The sequence below is a fragment of the Oncorhynchus kisutch genome, linkage group LG10, assembly GCF_002021735.2.
Source record: "Oncorhynchus kisutch isolate 150728-3 linkage group LG10, Okis_V2, whole genome shotgun sequence".
NCBI classification, from domain to species: Eukaryota; Metazoa; Chordata; class Actinopteri; order Salmoniformes; family Salmonidae; genus Oncorhynchus; species Oncorhynchus kisutch.
The window spans coordinates 63059056-63085694 of record NC_034183.2 but is presented as its reverse complement, the minus strand read 5'-3'; the positions used below and the strand labels follow the sequence as shown (position 1 = coordinate 63085694).

Here is a 26639-nt window from a genome sequence, read left to right as displayed (position 1 = left end):
TCATAGAGCTATGGATGGAAGGACTGACCAGCCATGATATCAAAATTATAGTTGTAACCATGTTTTGAGGCTATACAGTTCGTTAAAATACATTTACATTGTTTACAAACACCTTTTTGGTTCTGATGGGGTACAACAGTTGAACTAAGCTGATAGGCATTTGTCATAATCTTCAATAATCAATTCGTATCTATTAAACATGTATGTACAACTAGGGATTCTAGCTTTAAACTTGTGTAGTGGATGTTATGTGTTATGTCGTTTTTATTTATATGATTTATTATTATTAACTTCATATCATTTCAAGTCGCACGGGCGCGAGTAGGTTCGCACAGCTCGCTCTTTTTGGAAGCGGAGGAGAAAGCGGGGACAGAGGACTGTGGGAGGGACGAACACATTCTGGATTGGATCTGACGGAGCAAGTGACAATTCAGCGGAGTCTGGCTTTCGGGTCGGAGTTGGAAAATATTGCATCAAATTATACACACTTTGATGTATTTTTATATTTTACATATATTTGTGATGAGTAGGTTATGTGTTTACTTGGCATAACTCAAAATTACTTTCCTTGAGTTATTGGAAGGCTACGATTACTTTTGCTTGGACCTTGGAAGGCTCTCTGAAAACTGCCACCTTGACATGTATTCCCGTTTTCTAACATGCAACAACAACACTGTATAAGGTAAGACAAATGTGAATTCCAACGTTATAATTATGGATAAGACAGGAATGGCCCTACCGATGTGCTCGGGAAACTAGTGTTGCTAGTTAAGAAGTTCAGTCAGAAGGTTGCTAGCGCACTACTTAGCTTTGCTAGCTAGCTAGCTAGCCATGTTATTTTAGCGAACATAGCAACCGCGAGATTGAAAAGTAGATGCTAGCTAAAGTGATAGGCTTGCTACATATGGAGTAAGAGCTACTAGTTAATGGTATTTTTCCTTTCATAATAACCCAGTCCAGTTCAAGTTGCATTGCACGTTTGCGCCATGCTTTGTAATGTGTCTTATTTATGGATACTTTTATAATTGAGTAATAACTATCTTACAGTTGGATGAACAATTACTAACTAGGTATATTTCTAAAAACAGATTATTGGCAATAAATGATCCATAATCTAAATCCTACATCATGGTGTAGTTCTCCATTGGGACCAGTGAATAAAGTTGCACCCCATCACCAGCTACACACTCCAACCTCTCTAACACACATTCATATTATGTGACCCCTTGCCAGCAATGCAGCAAGCATGAAAAGACTGGCTAATGGCCTTGGTGGGGGAAGAGGAGGAGGACATGATCACTGTTATTGGGAATGACAGCTTTGCTTACACCCTGTGCACCTCTTTGGGTGTGTGGTGTACTGAGACTGTCAGGTCATGTAATATAGCAAGTTATGTTCACACAAAAGAACAGTGCAGACTGCAGACCTGTGCTGTGCAGACACCATCTCATTAGTGGGATCCTGCTGTGCAGACTGTAAACTTTCTCAAAACGGTGTATGTTTACATAGCAACACTTTGCTGTACATGAATTTCCTGGCCAGGTTGATCTGAACTGGGTAGAGGAGGAGAAAATGAATATGATGAGTAGCCTCTCTAGCCCAGTTAGCCACCATTCATTTTTCTATTAGACAGCTCTGCAAACGTCAATATGTTTGTTATACTCACCAAATATGGAGTTTCCCTGAGCAACTATCGTCATTTACTGCCTTCACACCCGGTATGTACTTCCAAAAAAGGTTGGAATAAATGTTTTATCAATGATATTTTGGGATACTGTACTCCTGCTGTATCAGCTGACCTGTGCATGGCAGTAATGAGGAGAAGGGAACAATTGGCCTGCAATTCAGGGCGTTCCTGCATGTGGGTATTCCTGCATTTGCAGGAACCCCTCTTTATACTTCTATTGGTACATTTTTAAGTTAGGACAGGCAGGAGGCGGGGGCGCTCCAGTACAGTAAGTGGGGTTAATGCACAGTAATGTTGGATGCCAGCCGCCAATAAACTCACAGGAGAAGGTGTGGCAAGGTTGCCATACACCGGAAGATGGTGTCCTTCGCCCCTGCCGACGGCGAGGGCAGGTGTTTGGCAGGCTGGAGTGAAGGACACTGTGTACTAGCTTAACCAGCTTGTCCTAAGAATCGGTAGACAGCAGGCGGGAGCGACACTGTGTGCTAGCGACACCACGTGCTTGCTAGTTAGCTAAAAAAAAGGGCACTGTCTACCAATCGTCGTTAGCGAGCTAACTATCAAGCTAGCTAGTCCATGGTGTCGCCTCCCGCCTGCTGTGCTAGCGGGAGTTGGGGATGATTGGTAGACAGTGTCCTTTGCCCCCCCCCCCCGCTTGGCAAGCAAGGTTTTCCCCAGTGCACAGGAGTTGGGGGCGACACTGTGTGCTAACTAGCAAGATAGCACACGGTGCCGCTGATTAGCTCGTTAGTTAACTATCACAGTGTCACTCCAGCCTCCCGCCTGCTGTGCTAGCGGGAGGCGGTGGCGACCGGTACTAGACAGTGTCCTCCTCCCCCGTCTGTCGAGCACTGTTTTCTCACAGCTCTGTTGGTATTTTATTAGGATCCCCTTAATGCCAGTGGCAGGTCATAGGTAAAAAAAATAAAAAGAGTACAGGGCCTAGAGAACTGCCCTGCGCTACACCACACTAAACGTCGACCGATTATGGTTTTTCAACGCCAATGTATATTATTGGAGAACCAAAAAAAGCAGATACAGATTCATCGGCCGAATAATTAAAATAAATAAATAATATTAATTTAAAATATATATATATTTATATATATGTAATAATGACAATTACAACAATATTGAATAAACACTTTTTTATTTTAAGTTAATATAATACATAAATAAAATACATTTAGTATCAAATAAATAATGAAACATGTTCAGTTTGGTTTAAATAATGCAGAAGAAAGTAAAAGTGCAATATGTGCCATGTAAAAAAAAGCTAACTTTTAAGTTCCTTGCTCTGAACATGAGAACATATGAAAGCTGGTGGTTCCTTTTAGCATGAGTCTTCAATATTCCCAGTTAAGAAGTTTTAGGTTGTAGTTATTATAGGAATTATGACGCGTCGACTATTTCTCTCTATACCATTTGTATTTCATATTAGAGGTCGACCGATATATTAGGGCCGATTTCAAGTTTTCATAACAATCGGTAGTCAGCCGTTTTGGACGCCAATTATGGCTGATTACATTGCAATCCATAAGGAAACCGCGTGGCAGGCTGACCACCTGTTACGCGAGTGCAGCATCAAAAGGACCTTGTGGCTGCAAGGAGCCAAGGTAAGTTGCTAGCTAGCATTAAACTTATCTTATAAAAACAATCAATATTCACATAATCACTAGTTAACTACACATGGTTGATGATATTACTAGGTTAACTAGCTTGTCCTGCGTTGCATATAATCAATGCGGTGCCTGTTAATTTGTCATCTAAATCACAGCCTACTTCACCAAATGGGTGATGATTTAACAAAAGCGCATTGACAAAAAAAGTACAATCGTTGCACAAATGTACCTAACCATAAACATGAATACCTTTCTTAAAATCAATACACAGAAGTATATATTTTTAAACCTGCATATTTAGTTAAAAGAAATTAATGTTATCAGGCAATATTAACTAGGGAAATTGGGTCACTTCTCTTGCGTTCAGTGCAAGCAGAGTCAGGGTATATGCAACAGTTTGGGCCACCTGGCTCGTTGCGAACTGTGAACTAATTTGCCAGAATTTTACATAATTATGACATAACATTGAAGGTTGTGCAATGTAACAGCAATATTTAGACTTAGGGTTGCCACCCGGTCGATAAAATACGGAACGGTTGCGTATTTCACTGAAAGAATAAGCGTTTTGTTTTCTAAACAATAGTTTCCGGATTTGACCATATTAATGACCCAAGGCTCGTATTTCTGTGTTTATTATATTATAATTAAGTCTATGATTTGATAGAGCGGTCTGACTGAACGGTGATAGGCAGCAGCAGGCTCGTAAGCATTAGTTCAAACAGCACTTTCGTGCATTTTGCCAGCAGCTCTTAGCAATGCTTTGAAGCACAGCGCTGTTTATGACTTCATGCCTATCAACTCCCGAGATTAAGCTGGCAATACAAAAGTGCCTATAAGTACACCCAATAGTCAAAGGTATATGAAATAAAGGTCAGCCGATTGTGATTTTTCAATGCCGGTACCGATTATTGGAGGACCAAAAAAAAACAGATAATGATTAATCGGCCGATTTTAATATTTATTGACATTTAATCCTAGTAAATATTCCCTGTTTTAAGTCAGTTAGGATCACCACTTTATTTTAAGAATGTGAAATGTCAGAATAATAGTCGAGAAAATTATTTATTTCAGCTTTTACTTCTTTCATCACATTCCCAGTGTGTCAGAAGTTTACATACACTCAATTAGTATTTGGCAGCATTGCCTTTAAAGTATTTAACTTACGTCCAACGTTTCGGGTAGCCTTCCACAATAAGTTGGGTGTATTTTGGCCCATTCCTCCTGACAGAGCTGGTGTAACTGAGTCAGGTTTGTAGGCCTCCTTGCTCACACACGCTTTTTCAGTTCTGCCCACACATTTTCTATAGGATTGAGGTCAGGGCTTTGTGATGGCGACTCTAAAACCTTGACTTTGTTGTCCTTAAGCCATTTTGCCACAACTTTGGAAGTTTGATTGTCGATTTGGAAGACCAAGCTTTAACTTCCTGACTGATGTCTTGAGATGTTGCTTCAATATATCCACCTAATTTTCCTCCCTCATGAAGCCATCTATTTTGTGAAGTGCACCAGCCCCTCCTGCAGCAAAGCACCCCCACAACATGATGCTGCCACCCCTGTGCTTCACGGTTGGGATGGTGTTCTTCGGCTTACAAGCCTCCCCCCGTTTTCCTATAAACATAATGATCCTCATGGATTGCAATATAATCGGCCATAATATGCATCCAAAAAGGCCGAATACAGATTGTTATGAAAACTTGAAATCGGCCCTAATTAATCGGCCATGCAGATTAATCGGTCGACCTCTAGCCAGGAGGTTTGTTATTATTGATTGATAACACTTATTTTCCCACCTCTCCCACACTAACTTTACAAAATTCTAACTTACAATGCTTTTATATCGTTATTCGTTTTTTTATGCATGAATACGATTGCTCACTATTCATTGTTGGCATTTACTGCCTAAGTTTGTCATCTTTTCCAATGAAGTGATCATTAAAATAATTGGTAACATTAATTTCAAGTACTCATGTTTTCTTCCATCATTCTTTATGTCATTGATCTTAGCTTCTGAATAGTTTTTTTTATTTTTAAGTTTAGTCACAATTTCTCGATTTGCCGTAAGTCAGCCAGTCAGTCAGATTTGCCGTAAGTCAGCCAGACAGCCAGATTTATAGCCATTCCTTTCCCCCCATCTCTTTCAACCATACAGTTTTTCCAATTCCTCATCAAATCATGGAGCGTTAACAGTTCTAACAGTCAGTTTCTTAACATGTGTATGTTTATCAAACATGTTTATCATAAATTACTCAAGTGCAGCATCTGGATGCTCGTTATTAATAACATCAGACAAACAAATATATATTTTTAACATCATCCACATAATTCACAGCAAAATCTTTTGTATGATCTCTTATACACTATTTTAGGCCCATCTTTTGGAACTTTGGCTTTCCTGAATATGCAGCCAATGGGTACAAATACAGCTTTAGAACAAAATACAACAGTATTAGTACAAATGTGATCAATGCATGTGGATTATCTTGTTCCTGTAGTGTTTGTAAACACCCTGGTAGGTGTTTAGAAACAACAGTGAGGGTAGGCGGGAGTGAAGTACACTGGTTTCCCTCCCGCTAGCTAGCAAGGAGGACACCGGTACACAGCAGGCAGGAGGCGGGGGCAACACCGTGTACTAGCAAAGTGTGCTTGCAGGAATACCCACATGCAGAAATGCCTCAAATTGCAGGCTGCAGCTGCACACTATTGGTAATGAGTGATTTTATTGGAGGTGCTGAAGAGGTGGATTTGGCGCTTGGTCAAAAACAATACATTCATTTCAGACAATATATTTTTTTCAGTTTCACTTTTTTGGAGGTACATACAGGGCGTGACGGGAGTAAATTACAATAGTTTCTCAGTGAAACTCCGTATTTGGTGAATAACGAACGTGTTTTGACGCTTATAACGCTTGCTGAGCTGTCTAATGGGGAATGAATGGTACTGTAGCTAACTGAGCTGGAGAGGAGACTCATCATATTCATTGTCTCCTCTGCCCATTTACTGGTTCAGTGTGATCGTGAACACATCACAGTTTGCGTTATTGTACTTTCATGCGCAAGTTCTATCTAATTCTGCTACCATCTTAAGTGAAACAAATATAGGTCAATTGTTTAAAAGCAACAAACACTCCTAAGCTAGGCTACTTCTTGCTCTCATTTCTCTCAACTGTTCTAGGCCATTGGGCTGGAAGAGTTTAAGTAGCCTCCAATTCAAATTGCATTTGAAACATGGTCAAGCATTGAAAACCTTATCTCAGAGCCTCAGGGAAAACTGTAAATAACACCAGCTCACTTGCTGGAAAGGCTAAAAAAAAATGTCAGTCATCCTCTATGGGCAAGTTGCTCTCTCATGAACCATTTGTCCATTAAGTCCTGGTATGCACTGCAGTCATTAAACCACATTTTTTTCTCATAAATTGCACTGTTTACCAGCCTTGTTGTTGTTGAGGGGGATGGATAGCGTAGGCTACCATTTAATGTCAGATATTTACTGCTCACCATGAATTGAAGTGACAACGATGCCTATTTATGTATGTGAGTGAGATGTTCATTTTGTGGGGAGATTCTTAGTGTTTCAGGATATTACTCCCTCCCTCACTGTTTCAGTTTCCAGAGAGATAAAGGGCACTCCACTGATTTTTCCTGTAACGACATGCCGAGTTAAAATTGAAAAAGAGATCGTAGGTACGCTGGACTTTCCAAATGAATTAGCCTGTGGGATTTGGGTGAAATTTTGTTGAAGCATGGCAGAAACCCTGTTGCTGATCTTTGGATTGGAGCTTCCTTGGGGTTATGCTTTTTGACGGCCTTGCTTTGGTTTCTCCTCCATGTCTTCTATAGCCATATGGGCATTTAAAGACTTTCATGTCTGTGTGGTTTGTCCAGTATTGAGTCTGGACTATGATATAGCCTATTAACCCAACTGTTATTCTCGTTTTCTCTGTTCTCAGGTTCTGGCCTGCTGGTTCATGCGGTTCCATTCCAGCCTTCTCTGTGCTCTGACCACAGCACCCGCCGGGGCCCTCAAGCACATAAATGGTAGCTCCACACAACTCCAACCCCTGACACACTCTGTACAATAAAATATTTAGCAAATCAAGACCAAAAGAAAGTTGAACAGGAAATTTAAGCAGCAAAAGAGATTTTCCGTCTCTCAGGCCTCCCTTGACTTGGCATCCGTAACCGGACTGGGAGTTGAGACAGCTGATTTGAGGCTGTGAGTGTCCTCCCCTCTACTGCTTCACATTCCCTCACCTGTCAGCTGTGTGTGTTTCTGTGAGGACAGTAACTCTGAGGTAGGTTGATGCGGCTGTGCCTTAGCATGGCGCTGTGAGGAAGCCGCTGCCTGGACTCTGGACGGACGCCAGTGAAGCGCTTACACACCTTGGACCATCATGGGGAAGGAGCAGGACCTACTGCAGGCCGTCAAGACCGGAGACCTGCCCTCCACTCAGAAACTACTGGCCAAGCTCAAAGCCAGCCGAAACAGTGAGTCCTTAAGTTACCCTTAAATCTTAAATCTCATAGCCAGATTTGTTTTAGCTCGCTGAAAGGCTGAGGGAGTGTGCAGTGCAATACATCTCCGTTATGTTTATTTGCCCAAGCTTTGGGATTATTGGCAGATGGCACCTAAGTAAGACAATTAGATGTACGCACAGTCAGAAATCTCTTCCTCTGGAGGCAGTAAGGCAATCGGTAACATGCTTAAACAAGCAGTTTGCTTAGTTCTGTCTGCTGCTGCTGATGCCACACCTGTCATAACTACTAAACGTCTCCCAAATCAATAGATCCTGCTAAACGTCTACGCCAGTGATTCTCTGACAGGAGTAGGCTAGTCGAGCCAGCGGAAATCGACAGTTCTCAGTTGTTCAGACATGATGCAAAAGCCAGTGTTTGCTATCTAACTGACTCATCAACCAGTTTTCTAGGTCTGCTGGTTGACTCAATATTTCAACAAATGACATTTCAGTCATTTAGCAGATACTCTTATGCAGACTGACATACAGGAGCAAATCGGGGTAAGTGCTTTGCTCGTCAGATCTTTCACCTAGTTGTCTTGGGGATTCCAACCAGCGGCCTTTCGGTTGCTGGACCAACGCTCTTAACTGCTAGGCTCCCTGCCGCCCCACACAGTAATGTGTATTGTCTTTCTCATGAAAAGGTGATCAACTCTGTTATTGGATTATGTGAAAGATAGTCTACCTTTTACAAAGTGGAGTGTTGGAACTAATCCTATTGAATGTAGAGTGATCCTTATGTTCAGTGATTGAGTGTGTTTGTTCAGGGGAGCTGTGCTGAGAGGAGGTGAGTGCTCTCAACTCTCTACTCTGAGGTCAAGCTTCAGGAACTTAACTACAGAAGACGCTGAGCCTCAGCTAAAGCTTTGGGGAAATCTATCCTTTTGGATTAGCCAGGCCAGCTCCAATCCAGCCCTTATGATGATGGCGCACTAATGAACTCTCTCTCGGGAAACTGAAAGCCTATCCACATTCTCCCCGAGTTTTAATTCACTGGACCATAAGCTTACGGCCGTCTATATCGTCTCCCTTGAGAGGGACACTTTCTATCCCCAGAGTTGCTATCCGCTGTATGAGGGTTTGTGGATGGGGTGGGTGGGTTCCCACTTGCAGACCCCCATCACAAATGCCTCAAAGGTCTGAGGGGAGGGGGGGGCTCAGTTGCCTCTTCTTGAGCTATCAAGTCCTCCGATCTTTCTGCTCTCAAAAGCTGTTATCTCCAACTACAATGGTAAATCAACTGCAGTTTACTGAACCTTTATCCTTCTGCTCTTCCAATCACTAAATTCACCTACTGGCATAGTTTACAAACACTAAGACCATTACTCACACACCCAGGAGGACGTTTTCTCTGACTATGAGTGTTGTCGTGTTCTCAGAGGCCTATGTAATTACTAAAATGACAGTGCTGGGCAGCTGTTTAGATGCTGTTTTTCCACAACCACAATGCCACAAGGTGCAAGACGTTCTGGAGGACTCCTGTATTTAGTTGCTTCTCTCTGCTCATTCACTGTAGAGCTAGTGTCCGACATTGAGTTCAACATGACACCACACAGCACAGTGACTGAGAGAACTGAGAGCCCCAGGCCAGGAGGTTGGGCTGCTTTATCATTGTGATAACCTATCACCCTCTGTGCTATTCTGGACCCTCTTTTGGCTCTAAAAAAAAACATGAATTGCTCTGACCCAGAGGGGAGAGATGATGGGTTATGAGGGATGGGGAGAGTTAAGTGGTCTCAGTGTACCCTGTGTTTTTCCTGTGTTTATCAAATTCAGCAGACTATTATATTGTAAGAATTGGGGACATAAGGTGTAATTACACTATAAAGGTCTCTTTGTCTGCCATGGGGTTGTAAACCCTGTAAAGCATTTATATTAAAGGGCAACTCCTGCTTTTCAACCTCATTTTCATTATATCCTGCAGAATACCAGTGTCAACATACAGCTGCACCATTGAGAGCATTTTGACTGGCTGCATCACACCAGTACGTCACTGGGGCTGAGCTCCCTGCCATCCAGGACCTCTATACCAGGCTGTGTCAAAGAAAGGCCCTAAAAATTGTCAGACTCCAGCCATCTAATTCATAGACTGTTCTCTCTGCTACTGCACGGCAAGTGGCACCGGAGTGCCAAGTCTGGGACCCAAAGGCTCCTGAACAGCTTTCTAATCCCGAGCCATAAAACTGATAATCAAATGGCTTCCCTGACTATTTGCATTGACCCCTTTTTTATTTGCACTGACTCTCTGGCACCGGCTCACTCACTGGACTCTACTCACACATACTACACTGACTCTCTTGCACCGGCTCACTCACTGGACTCTACTCACACATACTACACTGACTCTCTGGCACCGGCTCACTCACTGGACTCTACTCACACATACTACACTGACTCTCTGGCACCGGCTCACTCACTGGACTCTACTCACTGGACTCTACTCACACATACTACACTGACTCTCTTGCACCGGCTCACTCACTGGACTCTACTCACACATACTACACTGACTCTCTGGCACCGGCTCACTCACTGGACTCTACTCACACATACTACACTGACTCTCTGGCACCGGCTCACTCACTGGACTCTACTCACACATACTACACTGACTCTCTTGCACCGGCTCACTCACTGGACTCTACTCACACATACTACACTGACACTCTGTCACCGGCTCACTCACTGGACTCTACTCACACATACTACACACACACACACACACACACACACACACACACACACACACACACACACACACGCATATTGATGCCAAACACACACTCACGCATAGACAGACTTTCGTACTCTTCACATAAGCTTCTTCTACTCTGTTTATTATCTACTCTGATTGCCTAGTCACTTTTACCCCTACCTACATGTACACATTACCTCAACTACCTCATACGTCTGCACATTGAGTATGTTTACATGCACACTAATAATTAGATATTTAAACAGATTATTTTAGATTATGCAATAGTCATGTAAACACCTTACTCTGCTTATCTTAATCGACATAAGGTCAAAATCAAAGTAAGCATACACCGATTGAAACACCTGGTTTTCTGAGCAATCTTTCAAATTATTAGGACATGTAAACACCTTAATCGGCGTTCCAGCAGTGTATTTGATCTGCCCATGTGCGAGCACAAGCCGAGCGAGCCTCCTTTATTAACACGAGTGAAGTGTGTTCGGAACAACAATGTATGTGTCTTAGAAGTAGTTTTCACAGATGAGCGTGGTACCTTCAGGCGTTTGGAAATTGCTCCCAAGGATGAACCAGACTTGTGGAGGTCTATAATTTTCTTTCTGAGGTCTTAGCTGAGTTCTTTTGATTTTCCCCACGATGTCAAGCAAAGTGGCACTGAGTTTGAAGGTAGACCTTGAAATACATTCACAGGTACACTTCCAATTGACTCAAATGATGTCAATTAGCCTATCAGAAGCTTCTAAAGCCATGACATCATTTTCTGGAATTTTCCAAGCTGTTAAAGGCACAGTCAACTTAGTGTATGTAAACTTCTGACCCACTGGAATTGTGATACAGTGAATTATAAGTGAAATAATCTGTCTGTAAACAATTGTTGGAAAAATTACTTGTGTAATGCACAAAGTAGAAGTCCTAATCGACTTGCCAAAACTATAGTTTGTTAACAAGAAATTTGTGGAGTTGTTTAAAAACGAGTTTTAATGACTCCAGCCTAAGTGTATGTAAACTTCCGACTTCAACTGTACGTAGACTGGTTGGTGCCTGAGATGATGAATATGACTTTGAAAAGTGGCGGAATTGCCCTTTTATCACGGGATGCTCTTGTGGCCCCTACACTCCAGGCTGGGCTGGAGTTGCCTCAGCCAGCTGACAGGCCTGCCGTGCTGCTTGGGTCTGCCCCCAAGTCCCTGAGGGGATTCCTAGAGACTGTCGGATTACCCTCTCCCTTTGTTTTGCCTCTCGCCCATCCCAATTTATCACCTTATACGTTACGTGTGGCTCAGCTATTGTTATGAGCTACAACCCAGCCCATTGAAGGGATTGGGGACAGTCATTACCCCCGCCATCAGGTTTCCACAAACAAACACATCACACAACCGTTTCTCTGACATCTGGTACCTCAGGTCTCTGCCTCACCCAATCCACTCCCTCCCATATGGTGCTCAACCAGATTAAGGAAATTATGGGTCAGGCTGGGATGAGAAAGAAAGGTCCAACGTAGCGGGGCTTCCTCTTCTTTCTCCGACATGGCAGAGTCAGCCAAACTAAACCCTTAACAGGCCCCCGGTGAGCCAGCAACAGCGCGGTGTGAGTTCTGTGTCCCACGTCTCATGGTCAAAGAGTCTCAGGAACGGTGGGATGTAGCCAGGTCAGTTGGCTCAGAGACACACGTTCGGACTCTGACCTCTTTCTCTCACTCTGACCACAACAGAATGAGGGACCCCGGTTGGATTGTTTAGGAATTTGTTTGAAGAGGTTAAATGTGTGATAATATAGACAAAATCCATGTGTTAATCCTGTCTAACTCATTTTTATTACATCCCCTAGACATCAGATACCACAAATCCCTTTGTTTTTTAGTTGCATTGGTTTTTCCCCCAATTCTGTAGATTTGGCTTTGTTCAGAGCTGCCGCAATTAAAACATTTTTAAAACAATTGACATTTGGTATATTGAAATATGGGAGCTGTTACAATGACAGAGGATCACATGTTTGTGTGCGGTGTGGAGCTACTCATTTGTCCTGCATTAGAAAGTCAATATTTAAAACTGATGTTGGTCTCCATCATGGTTTTTTAAAAGCCATCTTTACCTCCGGCCTCTATTTGAAAGTCCAACGTATTCAAGCTGATAAGGTTTCATAATGTGTTTTTATGCCAATAAATATTTCACAGCTTGTGGCCCAATTAGACCTACAAAGCTTGGGGAATTGGTTTGATGTTAGATGTGCATCCATGCAAACCCCCAGGAATTGGGAGTGAAACCCCCCTGGCGTATAACATCACCATCTGTCTTTTTTAAACGTAAGTGTGCCACACACTGCATTATTATTGACCAGAGGGAGCGGTGTTCCGTATTGAAGACCATCAATGTCCCATTATCGGCGTCTCGTAAAACTGTTGGGCCACAATGAAAGGCAGAGCCGTTAAGAGAGCCCCAAACAAAATGTCCAGCGTGGCGTTGGAGTCTGTGGTGATTCTCCGGGAGGGAGCAGCTGTCAGCCTCCCCAGGCCAGTGATAGGCTTCTAAGGAGCCCACTGTGACTGTCTATTGGTCGCCAGGCCGCTCGCCCACACTGCAGCCATGGTTTATTCATGACTTTGTGTTCAAACAGAGCCAGCCCACCCAAACACCCAATCCAGTCCCTTCATTCCACTTACTTATGCCTACTCCTGCCGCCTTGTTATTCCTGCCTCTAGCTAGCACATCTGGGGCATCATGACACAGACAGGCACACAACCTCCTCCTTCCCTCCACGACAGAGGCATCACAGTGTTGAACTATTGAACTAACAATAATTCTGGGAAAAGCTCCATCCGTTTACAGTTTAGTTATTGCCAGTATAGTACTTCTTGCTACTGGCAAAAAGGAATGAGCTAGAGTTCACTTGATCTGAATATTGTACCCGTTTTTCTAGTTTCCATCCCAACGTACTAGACGTTTTGCATATAGACTTGACCTTGTTTCACGCAAACACAGCATATCGTTTGCTCCGTCATCTGCTAGTTTTTATGGTTGAAGTTCAACAGAATATTATGCGTTCTCCTTCACCATTGCACCTTCCTCTCCCATGTCACAATGCCTCAAGTACAGCTCAGGCTAATGAGAAGGACATTTCCACTTTCTTTTCAGACTGGGCATATTGATGGGAAAGTGTTAAAACCTTTTAGACAGACCGTGAAATTCTGTCTCTGTACTGAAGCCGCCGGTGTTTGCCTGTCAACTCTACCGTTGGTGTGCTAAATGTTTAATTGGCTCGCTAAACAGACAGGTCCCATAGACCTTGTAAAGGAGGTCAGTTAGCCCATGCCTCAGAAGAGGAAGAAGCACTGGTCTGTGTTGGAATGGGGCCCTTCAGGACCTCTAGCTGTCTGGTCTCTGACGTAAGTGGAAAGAGAAGAAACCCAAATGGGAAAAGCAAAGGTTATTGTTACCAGAGTGGTCTACCTATAACCCTTTGTCAAGTGTTCTGTTTTCTACTGGGTTGGATCACAGACAAGCTAGCCAACATTTATCAAAGCATTTTTTAGTTTTACTCATCTAAGACCAAGATGAATCTATTAGCACAGCCTCAAGGATATCTCATGCCTTGGACATTTGGGAAACTGCTGAACTTCTGTTGAACTTGTTTCATGTCTCTCTTCAACCATCCTTTAATTTTTGTTGATGAGTGCCAGATTTACTGGAATTAAAAGGGTGGGGGTCTTTCAAAATCACCCGTTACAGCAGATACCAATGTCGATGATACAACAAACTTTGGAATGCACTACCATATTTACAAAGATGTTGAATGACATTGCCCTAATTTGTATGTTAGTTCCTGCATGTGCTTATAAGGATCCGGGGGGTTTGGGGGTGTATGTTAGTTCATGCATGTGCTTGTAAGGATGTGTGTAGTCTGGGGGTGTTTGCGGGAGTATGTTTTTGTGTATTATGTAAAACTTTGTTCAGCAGAATGGGCTCTTTTTGTTTGTTACATATCTCTGCCAGTCTGTTTCCACAGCATCAGATGTACAGCTTTCACAATGTCTCATCATTGACATTGACACTGAACAACCATAAGATTTTAAGATATGACTGATTGTTTACCTCTTTTGAAAATGTATTAAATCTTAATCTTTGTACAGTCAAGATTAGAATGACATTTTGGATGTCACGTCATGGTATTTCCACAACATAGAAACATAGGCTCATATGCACATATCTCTACCTCTTATGGTTCAAGGCTGGCTTTACACATTCACATTTTGACACGTGCGTAATAGTGGAAAGCTGATATTCTGAGTGCAGTTGTTTTCCAAAAGGCACCAGTGCAGAGCTTTCAAAGCACCCTTCCCGTTGAGGGCCTTAATGACTCAGCCTTCAGGCAGGATGTGACTGGAGCATAGGCCCAGGTGCACACTGGCACTCTGAACTGGAAAAAACGGTACATTAAGATGCAGTTTCACGCTGACAAAAAGCTAAGGCACCAAATGGGCAACAGAACAGTATGACTTATGACTGACTCCCAGCTGTGTACTCCTTGGTCTTATCAAGGTTTCAGTTATTTTCCCCCAAATCCCTCCCGCTCCGTCTGTGCCAACCATTGTCCAAGACACGACATAGCAGCACAGTGCGTCTGAATGCAGAAAAAGAATAGGAGGGATGATGTCATGTTGTAGGAATGTGAACCCCACAAGGAAACCTCCGATCTGTTTTCTGGAACTGGAATCGGACTCCTCTTGTGAAATTACAGTTTGGCTTAACCCGAAGACTGAGAAGAAAGTTTTGGTGTAGAGGACAAAGAGAAGGGTAAGAGGCCTCGGAACTTTCCAACAGAACTGTTACTATTCTGCCCTCCAGGAGTCTGAGGCGACTTCAAACAGGACTTTGGGTTTAGAGGAGAGAAAAGTCTAGCTTTTGTCATGGAGATGAGGAAATGTGGTCTCGGCTGCGGTACTGATATCGAAGGGGAGAGAAGCAGAGCTGTCGAAAGGGAAAGTTGCTGGTATCTCTCCCTGGGCTGTTCATCTGTCACCTTATCTCCATTACTGTAAGTGGAGGCCTGATGCACCTCACCGCACCCACACTGACCGCAAACGGACATGGTTAGTCACATGCTTACTCTGTCAGGAGGAGAGGGGAGTTAGTACTGGGGAAGTAAGTAAATGAAAGTTTGGCGCCGCTGGAGAGAAAAAGTCCATTATGAACAAAGGATGGGGTGTGGAGTTTCCTCTTATCCTGTGACCAAAAAGTGTGGAGTGTTCTGGTGCGTTTGTTTAGCTTAAAGAGGAAGAGGCATGAACTCACACACACACACACACACACATTCATATTTGTTATCCTCCACCCCTCAAGACAAAAACAATGCAATGTTTGTTTTCTTTTTTTACCCAAGGAACATTCTTCATGCTGGGAAAAAGTATCTCATTAAGGGCTTGGTTCTCTGTGTGTGCAGTTATCACAGGGGTGCAGGTTTAAATGCATACCTCCTTGACAAGCTCTTCCAAGAGGACCCTAGAGTCTGCCACTACATCATCTAGTGGCCATTAGGCCTCCCATTAGGGCCTGCCGTCCAATCAGCTATAATCATTAGGGCCTGCCATCAAATAAGCTATAATCATTAGGGCCTGGTCTCTGGGCCCTCCATTTCTGTCACAAACACCTGAGTGACACACAGAGGTGAAGTGTCCCGTTTAGCATTCCTGCTGGTCACTGTGAGTTAGGCTCTGTCAGCAGCTTCCAGCTGTGTCTGTCCTTTCTTGGCTGGCTCGTTGGCTCTCTTTTCATTAGCTTCTGCTGACTCTGGCCCCATGACAAACAGCATCCAAATGTAATCTTCTGCATGTATCATATGCAAACATCACTGTTCATTTCCTCTCAGATGTTGTGATGCTGGTGTCATGCACCTGCGTCTTCATTAACCCCACCCCCCAGCCCATATGGGTCTGTATGGCAGAACCCCCCATCAGGACGATTATGTCACCCCGCTGTCCTTCTTTCATCTGAATGTGTGTCTCTTTCTTTAATAAAACCTGCCGTATGTGTCACACCCCCGAGCCCTATTCTCTGTGGACGCCCAGCTGGGCAGAGACACAATGCAACTCACGCAGGTCATTTGCATGCCTGGTGCTCCATTGTGTCAGCTGTCTAATGGGCCTCAACAGGGAGAACGACCAGGGATCTTATCTCTTCTCATAGTCTTGCTTTGCATCCTGCTCCCACAGCCAGGACCCCACCAACGTTTCCAGGAAGGCTCTGTCTGGCCTGGGAACAAATGACAGAGTGAATGATTGTTAGCTCAATTAGTACCTCGTCTCAATTTTTTTTTACTGTCTTTTAGTGTTTGCGTGCGATCCTCTGGCAAATATGCTAATTACTTGGAAACAGAATTCTCTGGAAAAGAGAATTGGATGAATAATTTGGGTCAGAGCAATAGCTGCACCCATTTGGACCTCTCTTTTGGGACAGTGCTGAATATGAACTGTTCAGCGTTTAGTCTCAGGGTCATTGTGAGGTTTAGGGCATATTACAGTCTTGGTGGGTTATTGGAGCTCTCAGCATGGCAGCAGTGGGTATATGATATAATCACAGCGGTGAGTCAGTATCTGTGTCCATGGCTCTTCTCCAGGCACTGCTCCAGCACTGGGGTTTAGGCCTACAATTTGGGACCCGGAGATGCAATCTCCGCCCTGCGCCACGTGCAGATAACTCCACATCACAGTCCAGCAGGTCCAGAGCGAAGCCATGGGATTATCTCCCAAGGTGGTGCAGCGGTTTCACCCTGTTACACCAGATGTGTTGTAACTGCTAGTCCTGTTGGTGAACATTAGGGCTGATTCCATTTAGTTGACTGTTTGGTCGATAGGCTGTTGGTCGACCAAGATTTATTTAGTCAAGCTGTAGCAAATAATAATAAGAATCATTTAATTGTGTACAAGACATGTCTGATTCGTGCATGTCTTGAGTGGATTAATCTATTGTAGAGGCCGTAGGGATGGCACAGTCCATCAGTCTAAGACGTGCTTCTAGAATTGTATATGTTTATATTACGTAAGAACAATGGTGCAACACTAATAAAAATAATATGGACGTGGCAATAAACACTGAAGTTCTGTAGTGGTCACTGCAGCATGGAGAAGAGAGACAGACAACGTCTGCTAGTACATTTTAGGCCTAGTACTTGAAAAGAACGTCTTGGATGTAGTCTTGGATTTTTGTCCCTTGTTCTTTTCTCAGTGTACCAATGTACTGTAATGTGATTCAACTGATGCTGTATGATGGTGGGCTCATAGGGAGTAAAAGGCACACCATTTGCCAGTGAACCCTGGGGAGCCCCATCAGCTGTGAACCCTGGGGAGCCCCATCACCTGTGAACCCTGGGGAGCCCCATCACCTGTGAACCCTGGGGAGCCCCATCACCTGTGAACCCTGGGGAGCCCCATCACCTGTGAACCCTGGGGAGCCCCATCACCTGTGAACCCTGGGGAGCCCCATCACCTGTGTACCCTGGGGAGCCCCATCACCTGTGTACCCTGGGGAGCCCCATCACCTGTGAACCCTGGGGAGCCCCATCACCTGTGAACCCTGGGGAGCCCCATCACCTGTGAACCCTGGGGAGCCCCATCACCTGTGAACCCTGGGGAGCCCCATCACCTGTGTACCCTGGGGAGCCCCATCACCTGTGTACCCTGGGGAGCCCCATCACCTGTGAACCCTGGGGAGCCCCATCACCTGTGAACCCTGGGGAGCCCCTTCACCTGTGAACCCTGGGGAGCCCCTTGACCTGTGAACCCTGGGGAGCCCCATCACCTTTGCAGTGTTGACATTAAACAGGAGAATACAGAGCTTGTGACCCTCCCAGCTATGACTGGTATGTCCTTATGATTAAGATAAGAAAATCCCTTCAATGTACAGGTCTAGCCTGTTTTCTAATGTTTGCTTCCTTCAAAATAGTCTCCGGTGCACTAACTCTTTTGGCCTAATGAATTGACTGAGGTGCAGAGACATGTAGTTGAGACAGATGTTTCCCTTTTCATGGCATTTTGGGTCAACCCTCTCTGGTGATCCTTTTAAGACAACATAGGATGTGGTCAAGGAAATCTATTGTTGGTTTTCTACGCAGGACGTTGGGTCCAGTCTTTGTTGTCTTTATTTGTATAGTACAAGTATTCCCAAACGGGGGTAAAATGTATAATTTTGGGGAATTTTTCTCACATTTTCAAACAGTACATTTATATTTTCCAACGGGGCTATACATTTGGGTGAGTTTTTTTTCTTGTCTGAGTAGCCTTGTTTCACTGCCAAAAATCAAATTCAACCATCTTGTGTTCAGCGAAATAACAACACGATGTAAAATACAGGTAGCCTAGTCAAATAATTAACATCCAATCACATTAACTGTTACTCGCTCGCGGGAAACCTTCACTCATGCGCAGTCATTTAGAAACGAAACATGACCATTTGAAAAATAAGCCACAGGAGTTTTTTGAGCGAGAATAAAGATGACTTGTGAGTAGTAAATACTTATTTTCCACCATAATTTGCAAATAAATAAATAATCCTACAATGTGATTTTCTGGATTTTTTTTCTCTCATTTTGTCTGTCAAAGTTGAAGTTTACCTATGATGAAAATTACAGACGTCTCTCATCTTTTTAAGTGGGAGAACTTGCACAATTGGTGGCTGACTAAATACTTTTTTGCCCCACTGTATGTCCGTTACGTTTATGGGGGGTCAATTAAGGAAGACATCCTCTTCTGCAAACCACTTTAAACTAGGACAACAGGAGAATATATTTTTTATGTACTGGACAGCTTTGTGACATGAAATGGACTTTGGTGGTCAAGATGTGTTGGTACCTGTACTGATGGCTCAAACGCCATGACAGGGAGACATAGTAAAGTGGTAACGCACGTGCAAGCAGTTGCTCCCGATGCCTCTTGGGTACACTGCAGCATCCACCGAGAAGCTCTTGGGTACACTGCAGCATCCACCGAGAGGCTCTTACTGCCAAGGGAATGCCTGACAGCTTGAAAGACATTTTGGACACTACAGTGAAAATGGTTAACTTTGTTAAAGCAAGGCCCCTGAACTCTCGTGTATTTTCTGCATTATGCAATGATATGGGCAGCGACCATGTCATTATTTTACAACATACAGAAGTGCTCTGGTTATCAAGGGGAAAAGTATTGACACATTTCTTTATTGAGACGAGCTTAAAGTTTTCTTTACTGACCATAATTTTCACTTGTCTGACAGCTTGCATGTTGACGAGTTTCTCACACAACTGGCCTATCTAGGTGATGTTTTTCCTCACCTGAATGTTCTGGATTTAGGATTATAGGGGCAATTATATTCAATGTGCGGAACAAAATTGAGGCTATAATTAAGAAGTTGGAGCTCTTTTCTGCCTGCATTAACAAGGACAACACAGGTCTTTCCGTCATTGCATGATTTTTTTTGTGTGCAAATGAACTCAAGCTTCAGGACAATGTCAAATGTGATATAGCAAAGCACCTGAGTGAGATGGGCGCGCAATTACGCAGGTACTTTCCGTAAACGGACGACACAAACAACTGGAATCGTTATCCCTTTCATGCCCTGCCTCCAGTCCACTTACTGATATCTGAACAAGAGTCTCATCGAAATTGCAACAAGCGGTTCTGTGAAAATTGAATTTAATCAGAAGCCACTGCCAGATTTCTGGATAGGGCTGTGCTCAGAGTATCCTGCCTGGGCATATCGCGCTGTTAAGACACTGATGCCCTTTGCAACCACGTACCTATGTGAGAGTGGATTCTCGGCCCTCACCAACATGAAAGCTAAATACAGGCACAGACTGTGTGTGAGAAATGATTTAAGACTGAGAATCTCTCCAATACAACCCAACATTGCAGAGTTATGTGCATCCTTTCAAGCACACCCTTCTCATTAACATGTGGTGAGTTATTCACAATTTTTGATTGAACAAATATGGTTTTATATGTAAGATGGCTAAATAAAGAGAAAATTATTGATGTATTATTATATTATTATTTGTGCCTTGGAAGAGGTCTTTGTCACTTCCCACAAGCCGGGTTGTGACAAAAACTCACACTCATTCTTATGTTTAACTGTATCGTAAAGTGTGTGTGTGTGTGTGTGTGTGTGTGTGTGGCAGGCTTACAATAATGGCAAAAAACAACATTTGAGCGTGCGCTGGTCCTGGTGCTAGAGGGGGTATGCAGCTGGAGGTTGATTGTTTTAAGGGGTACGGGACTATAAAAAGTTTGGGAACCACTGGTATAGTAGAATGCAGCCTGCTTTCTGTATCTTTTGAGATTGATCCTTCCTTTCATAAAATGATACTTCATCAGATGATAGTCTCTGACAGATGGGAATAAGCTTGAACTGCCGTATTTGGGTAGAAAATAAACCCAGTGATTGAATCCCCAAACGGAACCTTCTGAGGTTTGCCTTGAGTTGAACTATGATCTATGTGTTTTCTTAACTGCCTGCCCTCCTTACACTGTTCAGCTTTACCTATCAAATCATAGCTGTACTGTTAGTCCTTTGCACACGTATAATTAAAGCACTTTTCTGGTCGTTTGTCATGAATCAGCAGGGCTGTTTTTCTCTGCTCTCTGTGCCAAGGAAAACATTCCCTCTTTCATTGCCCTTTGCTTGTCTCTCCTCGTTCCTCCTCTTTCAGTTAAACCAAACACGTCTTTGGAGCGTTCTTCTCATATAACTGACTTCTGCATCAGCACCAACGACTTCTTTTTCTTTGCATTTAAATCCTGATCACAAAAGAAGTGCCAGGTCTGTGTTTAGGTTGCCTGGCGACTCCAACGGAATTATTCCGCTGCTCCCCTGCATTCGCGATATACTCCAGTCTGAGTCTGCCATTGTTGAAACCGTTTGTGGTGACGTCAAAATGAGTGTGTTGTACAAAACACAAGTAATCAGTGATTGGATCATCTCTAACCAATCAGCGTATCAAAGCCAATGACACATTTTCAAAACGCCTCCTTACCTACGTGTTCTGGCTCTGGCGCAACCCGTCGGTTTCTGGGACCAATCAGAACAGTTACAATGTGTTTGCGTGCTAGAAATCGTCCGATAGGTACTCCGATCCAGACTCATTGCGGTGTAGAAACTTTTGTCCGTGGTCGTGGCGTAGCGTTTGACTGGAGCAAGGATTTTGAGTAGCCAGGCCTGCGTTTAGGGCGACTTCGATGTATTTTCTCCAGGGTTGCTGCTTCCTGCTGCAGTGTGATGGTGACTTCCTTTAGTCAGGGCTGGCCTGAGCTCGGATACTTGGGGTCTCTCAGCCAGCTCCCCAGTGGCCTGCCCTGCAGCTGTCGAGCTAGAAATCGTCCGATAGGTACTCCGATCCAGACTCATTGCGGTGTAGAAACTTTTGTCCGTGGTCGTGGCGTAGCGTTTGGCTGGAGCAAGGATTTTGAGTAGCCAGGCCTGCGTTTAGGGCGACTTCGATGTATTTTCTCCAGGGTTGCTGCTTCCTGCTGCAGTGTGATGGTGACTTCCTTTAGTCAGGGCTGGCCTGAGCTCGGATACTTGGGGTCTCTCAGCCAGCTCCCCAGTGGCCTGCCCTGCAGCTGTCGAGCCATGTCAGTTGGCCTGGAGATGAAAGTCTCGCGGCCCTCTCCTTCACGGGGAGTGCCTGACCGCCATGTCGTCACGGATACGTGTCCATTAGGGCCCAGTGAGTGACAGGCCGGCTCCACAGACAGAGGGGTTCACTGCACACACAGCCCAGGTGCACACACACACACCCTGAGGCAGAGTGCTGTGAAACGCATCACACACAATCATGATTTATGACTCAGAGGCCCCCCTGTGCAATTGATGCATCCGTCTAACTGACTAGGCCGTGTCAATTTCAAGCCCTTGGATGGGAGCTTTGTTTCTAGGTCCCTGTTGGCGTATGGTAAAACTTGTTCTCATCCTCAATGATATCGTGCTGTAACGACTGACATTCAATTCAAATGGTACAGCAGCATTGTCGCATCATTTACAACATCTTTATGGATCACTAGTCTCACAAATAACCTAATCATGCATTGTGAACCATGATTTGATTCATCCCCCAGTTCAGTTCACATCCTTCCTCTGGCGCTCCACTGGAAATAGCTAGAGATGCAGCATGATCAACTGCACTGTCTTCTCATGCTTGAAAGGAACGTCCAGATCCCTACACTAAACATGACATGCCTTCCAGCCTTATATAAACTGAAGTTCTTACCCCCAGAAAGACTACTGTGAGAATGTAATCCCAAGGGTGCGACTGGGTACATAAGCAGGAAACGGCAGTAAATGCATTATTGAGTAAACAATGAATGTAGTGATAACCAGTATTACTGAGAGAGGCCGCGCCACAATGTCTGTACTGCTGGGCGTTTTAGATGTGTATCAATACATATATAGCTTGCTGAGTAATATACTTATTGCTGGTTTTGCTTGTGTACCACTACCACCCTGTCTCTTCAACATGGTTAAAGAGTGTACCACTACCACCCTGTCTCTTCAACATGGTTAAAGAGTGTACCACTACCACCCTGTCTCTTCAACATGGTTAAAGAGTGTACCACTACCACCCTGTCTCTTCAACATGGTTAAAGAGTGTACCACTACCACCCTGTCTCTTCAACATGGTTAAAGAGTGTACCACTACCACCCGGTCTCTTCAATATGGTTAAAGAGTGTACCACTACCACCCTGTCTCTTCAACATGGTTAAAGAGTGTACCACTACCACCCTGTCTCTTCAACATGGTTAAAGAGTGTACCACTACCACCCGGTCTCTTCAACATGGTTAAAGAGTGTACCACTGCCACCCGGTCTCTTCTACATGGTTAAAGAGTGTACCACTACCACCCTGTCTCTTCAACATGGTTAAAGAGTGTACCACTACCACCCGGTCTCTTCAACATGGTTAAAGAGTGTACCACTACCACCCTGTCTCTTCAACATGGTTAAAGAGTGTACCACTACCACCCTGTCTCTTCAACATGGTTAAAGAGTGTACCACTACCACCCGGTCTCTTCAACATGGTTAAAGAGTGTACCACTACCACCCTGTCTCTTCAACATGGTTAAAGAGTATACCACTACCACCCTGTCTCTTCAACATGGTTAAAGAGTGTACCACTACCACCCTGTCTCTTCAACATGGTTAAAGAGTGTACCACTACCACCCTGTCTCTTCAACATGGTCAAAGAGTGTACCACTACCACCCGGTCTTTTCAACATGGTTAAAGAGTGTACCACTACCACCCTGTCTCTTCAACATGGTTAAAGAGTGTACCACTACCACCCTGTCTCTTCAACATGGTTAAAGAGTGTACCACTACCACTCTGTCTCTTCAACATGGTTAACGAGGGCTCTCTTCTAACTGAGACGCTCTTAATTTGGCTTTTTCAAGTCCAGTAAATACAGGCCTGGTGTTCTGTAATGAAATTGGATAAGTTCCATACTGTATCTGTAATGAAACCACTGCTCCCCATTTATATTCACATTCCGCTTTACATGAGGACATTTCAACCATGAGAGAGTGGTTATTCATGGTGGGTCTTGGACAGGAAATGTCAATTTCATATGAAACAAGGAAAGGGGATCTTTCAGTTTTCCCAAACTACAGGGATTGTAAGAACCAATTTTATGACTTTTGTTCTATGCCCAATTCATAAATCACAATGTTTGTTCTCTCTTTGGAAGAGTGTTCCCTATCTTTATGTTCCATGTTTTCATCTGGTGTGACACTGATTTTCAAGTCCAAGGGATGGTACTTTCTTGCTCCCCATGTCATAGTGAATGTCATAGTGTTGCAAAATAAATTTAGAAATCAATGTTATTCAATTATTGCACCCACACTTCTCACGCACGCCAATGAGCGTCTGCGTTGCCAAGGGCTAAAATAGAAATCAGTTCTATTTCTGACGCAGATCTCGCTGCAAGTCCTGCCTCTCCCATTTCCTCATTGGTTATACCCACGTGGGTGACTGAAAGTCAAACGAGGTCAGTGGCAGTAATGCACCTAATTTATGAAAGTTTCCAATCGCAATATAAAGTCAAGAGAAGAAAAGGCCTGGAAGGAAGAGAGATAAATAGAAACGATTCGGTTGACCGTTTTATGTGTGGATTAATTGTCGAAGTAGAGGACCTTGTGCATTTCAGGTAAAATAACAACTCAATGTTTATATCCCAGGACAAATTCTCTCTTTGGAAGAGTGTTCCCTATCTTTATGTTCCATGTTTTCATCTGGTGTGACACTGATTTTCAAGTCCAAGGGATGGTACTTTCTTGCTCCCCATGTCATAGTGAATGTCATAGTGTTTGAAAATCACTATTTTTTTAAAGGTTTAAACTTTTGATAATGTCATCGGTTAGAACTTAAAAAATGTTTTTTATACAAAACTTCGAAATGCGCCATTTTCACATGTTTACAATGATATTGTGCTGGAGATAATGGAAATGAGGTGAGGTAATGAAAGGTGGTAGAGTTACCCTTTAACACTAGTACCGCTGGGCCTCGATGGACCGCCCATTTCCCTTAGTCCGCTGCTCCACTCGGGAGCCCAAATAGGCTGACCACAACGCTCACATCGCGTGCGCGAGTGTTGCAAAATAAATTTAGAAATCAATGTTATTCAATTATTGCACCCACACTTCTCACGCACGCCAATGAGCGTCTGCGTTGCCAAGGGCTAAAATAGAAATCAGTTCTATTTCTGACGCAGATCTCGCTGCAAGTCCTGCCTCTCCCATTTCCTCATTGGTTATACCCACGTGGGTGACTGAAAGTCAAACGAGGTCAGTGGCAGTAATGCACCTAATTTATGAAAGTTTCCAATCGCAATATAAAGTCAAGAGAAGAAAAGGCCTGGAAGGAAGAGAGATAAATAGAAACGATTCGGTTGACCGTTTTATGTGTGGATTAATTGTCGAAGTAGAGGACCTTGTGCATTTCAGGTAAAATAACAACTCAATGTTTATATCCCAGGACAAATTAGTTAGCAACAACAAGCTAGTTAAATAGGACAACTTAGCTAGCAAGTGCAAGCTAAGTAGCTAAATTGCCATAAATGTTTAATGCTTTTCGACCTGTTCCCAAATTAATGTAATTGGTTCAGAGTTTGTTTTGATATTTTAACCCGAGTGTTGTGATCTCGTTTGGTGTAGGTGGACAAAATACATTCATGCACGATGGCGCACGTGCGCAGCCGGTTTGGGTTCCGTGTAAGGCACTACATTTCAGTGCTTGAGGCATCACTACAGACACCCTGGTTCGATTGCAGGCTGTATCGCAACCGGCCGTGATTGGTAGTCCCGTAGTGTGGCGCACAATTGGCCCAGTGTCGTCCGGGTTTGGCCGGTGGAGGCCGTCATTGTAAATAAGAATTTGTTCTTAACTGACTTGCCTAGTTAAATAAAGGTAATTAAAAAAGTAATGAGCAGCCATTCTGACTGCAATATTCTAACAGTGTAGTTAATACATTTAATATATTCTATCGCAAAAATAATAATTTGGTTGTGTTAATGAAGGTCTTAGGTAACAGAATACAAATATATATTTTTTAAATAACACAATAGCATTTTCACTAGTTTGTTACTATAGGCTATTATGTAAAAACATAAAAAATAGAAACACATTCAAGTCTTAAATGTATTTTATTTGTGGAGTTCCTTTGTTACAACTATGAAATAGAAAGCATATATTTTGGAATGCGGTAACGATTTATTTTTATTACAAAATATATAATCCCCATCTTCCAAGATGCAAGACTCGCAGTCAAATGATGAAAACATCAGTAGCCTAAACATCATTATAAGCTCCAAGTGTGCTTGATAAAGTGTAAATCAGCACAAAAGCAATAATGGCATTATAATGAATATAAGTGTCACTGACAGCAGTCAAAAATAGTCAATTATTTTCAGCTCGTGCTGTCATGGTGTGCGTCTTCACACAGTAGCATCAGTTGGAGCATGTCTTTTTAGTGCTTAGGTTCAGGCTTCGGTTTAGGTTCAGGCTTCAAGGTTCATGATGAGGCTCAGAATCTGAAGAATAATCAGATGTCATGAATAATTTCTTCCCCAGCATCTGAGTCGTTTTCATTCA

General features: G+C 43.5%; 1 protein-coding gene across 8 annotated transcripts in view; it reads left to right on the top strand.

Moving 5' to 3' along the window:
• Positions 1–395: 395 nt before the first annotated feature.
• Positions 396–26639, top strand: part of caskin2 (CASK interacting protein 2) — a 78661-nt gene continuing 52417 nt past the window's right edge. For all 8 annotated transcript variants that reach the window (XM_031834640.1, XM_031834644.1, XM_031834643.1 and 5 more), the window contains exons 1-2: positions 396–682; positions 7256–7793. In XM_031834640.1, the coding sequence (XP_031690500.1) occupies positions 7700–7793 (94 nt within the window). In that variant the 5' untranslated portion in view covers positions 396–682; positions 7256–7699. The remainder of the gene's footprint in view (positions 683–7255; positions 7794–26639) is intronic.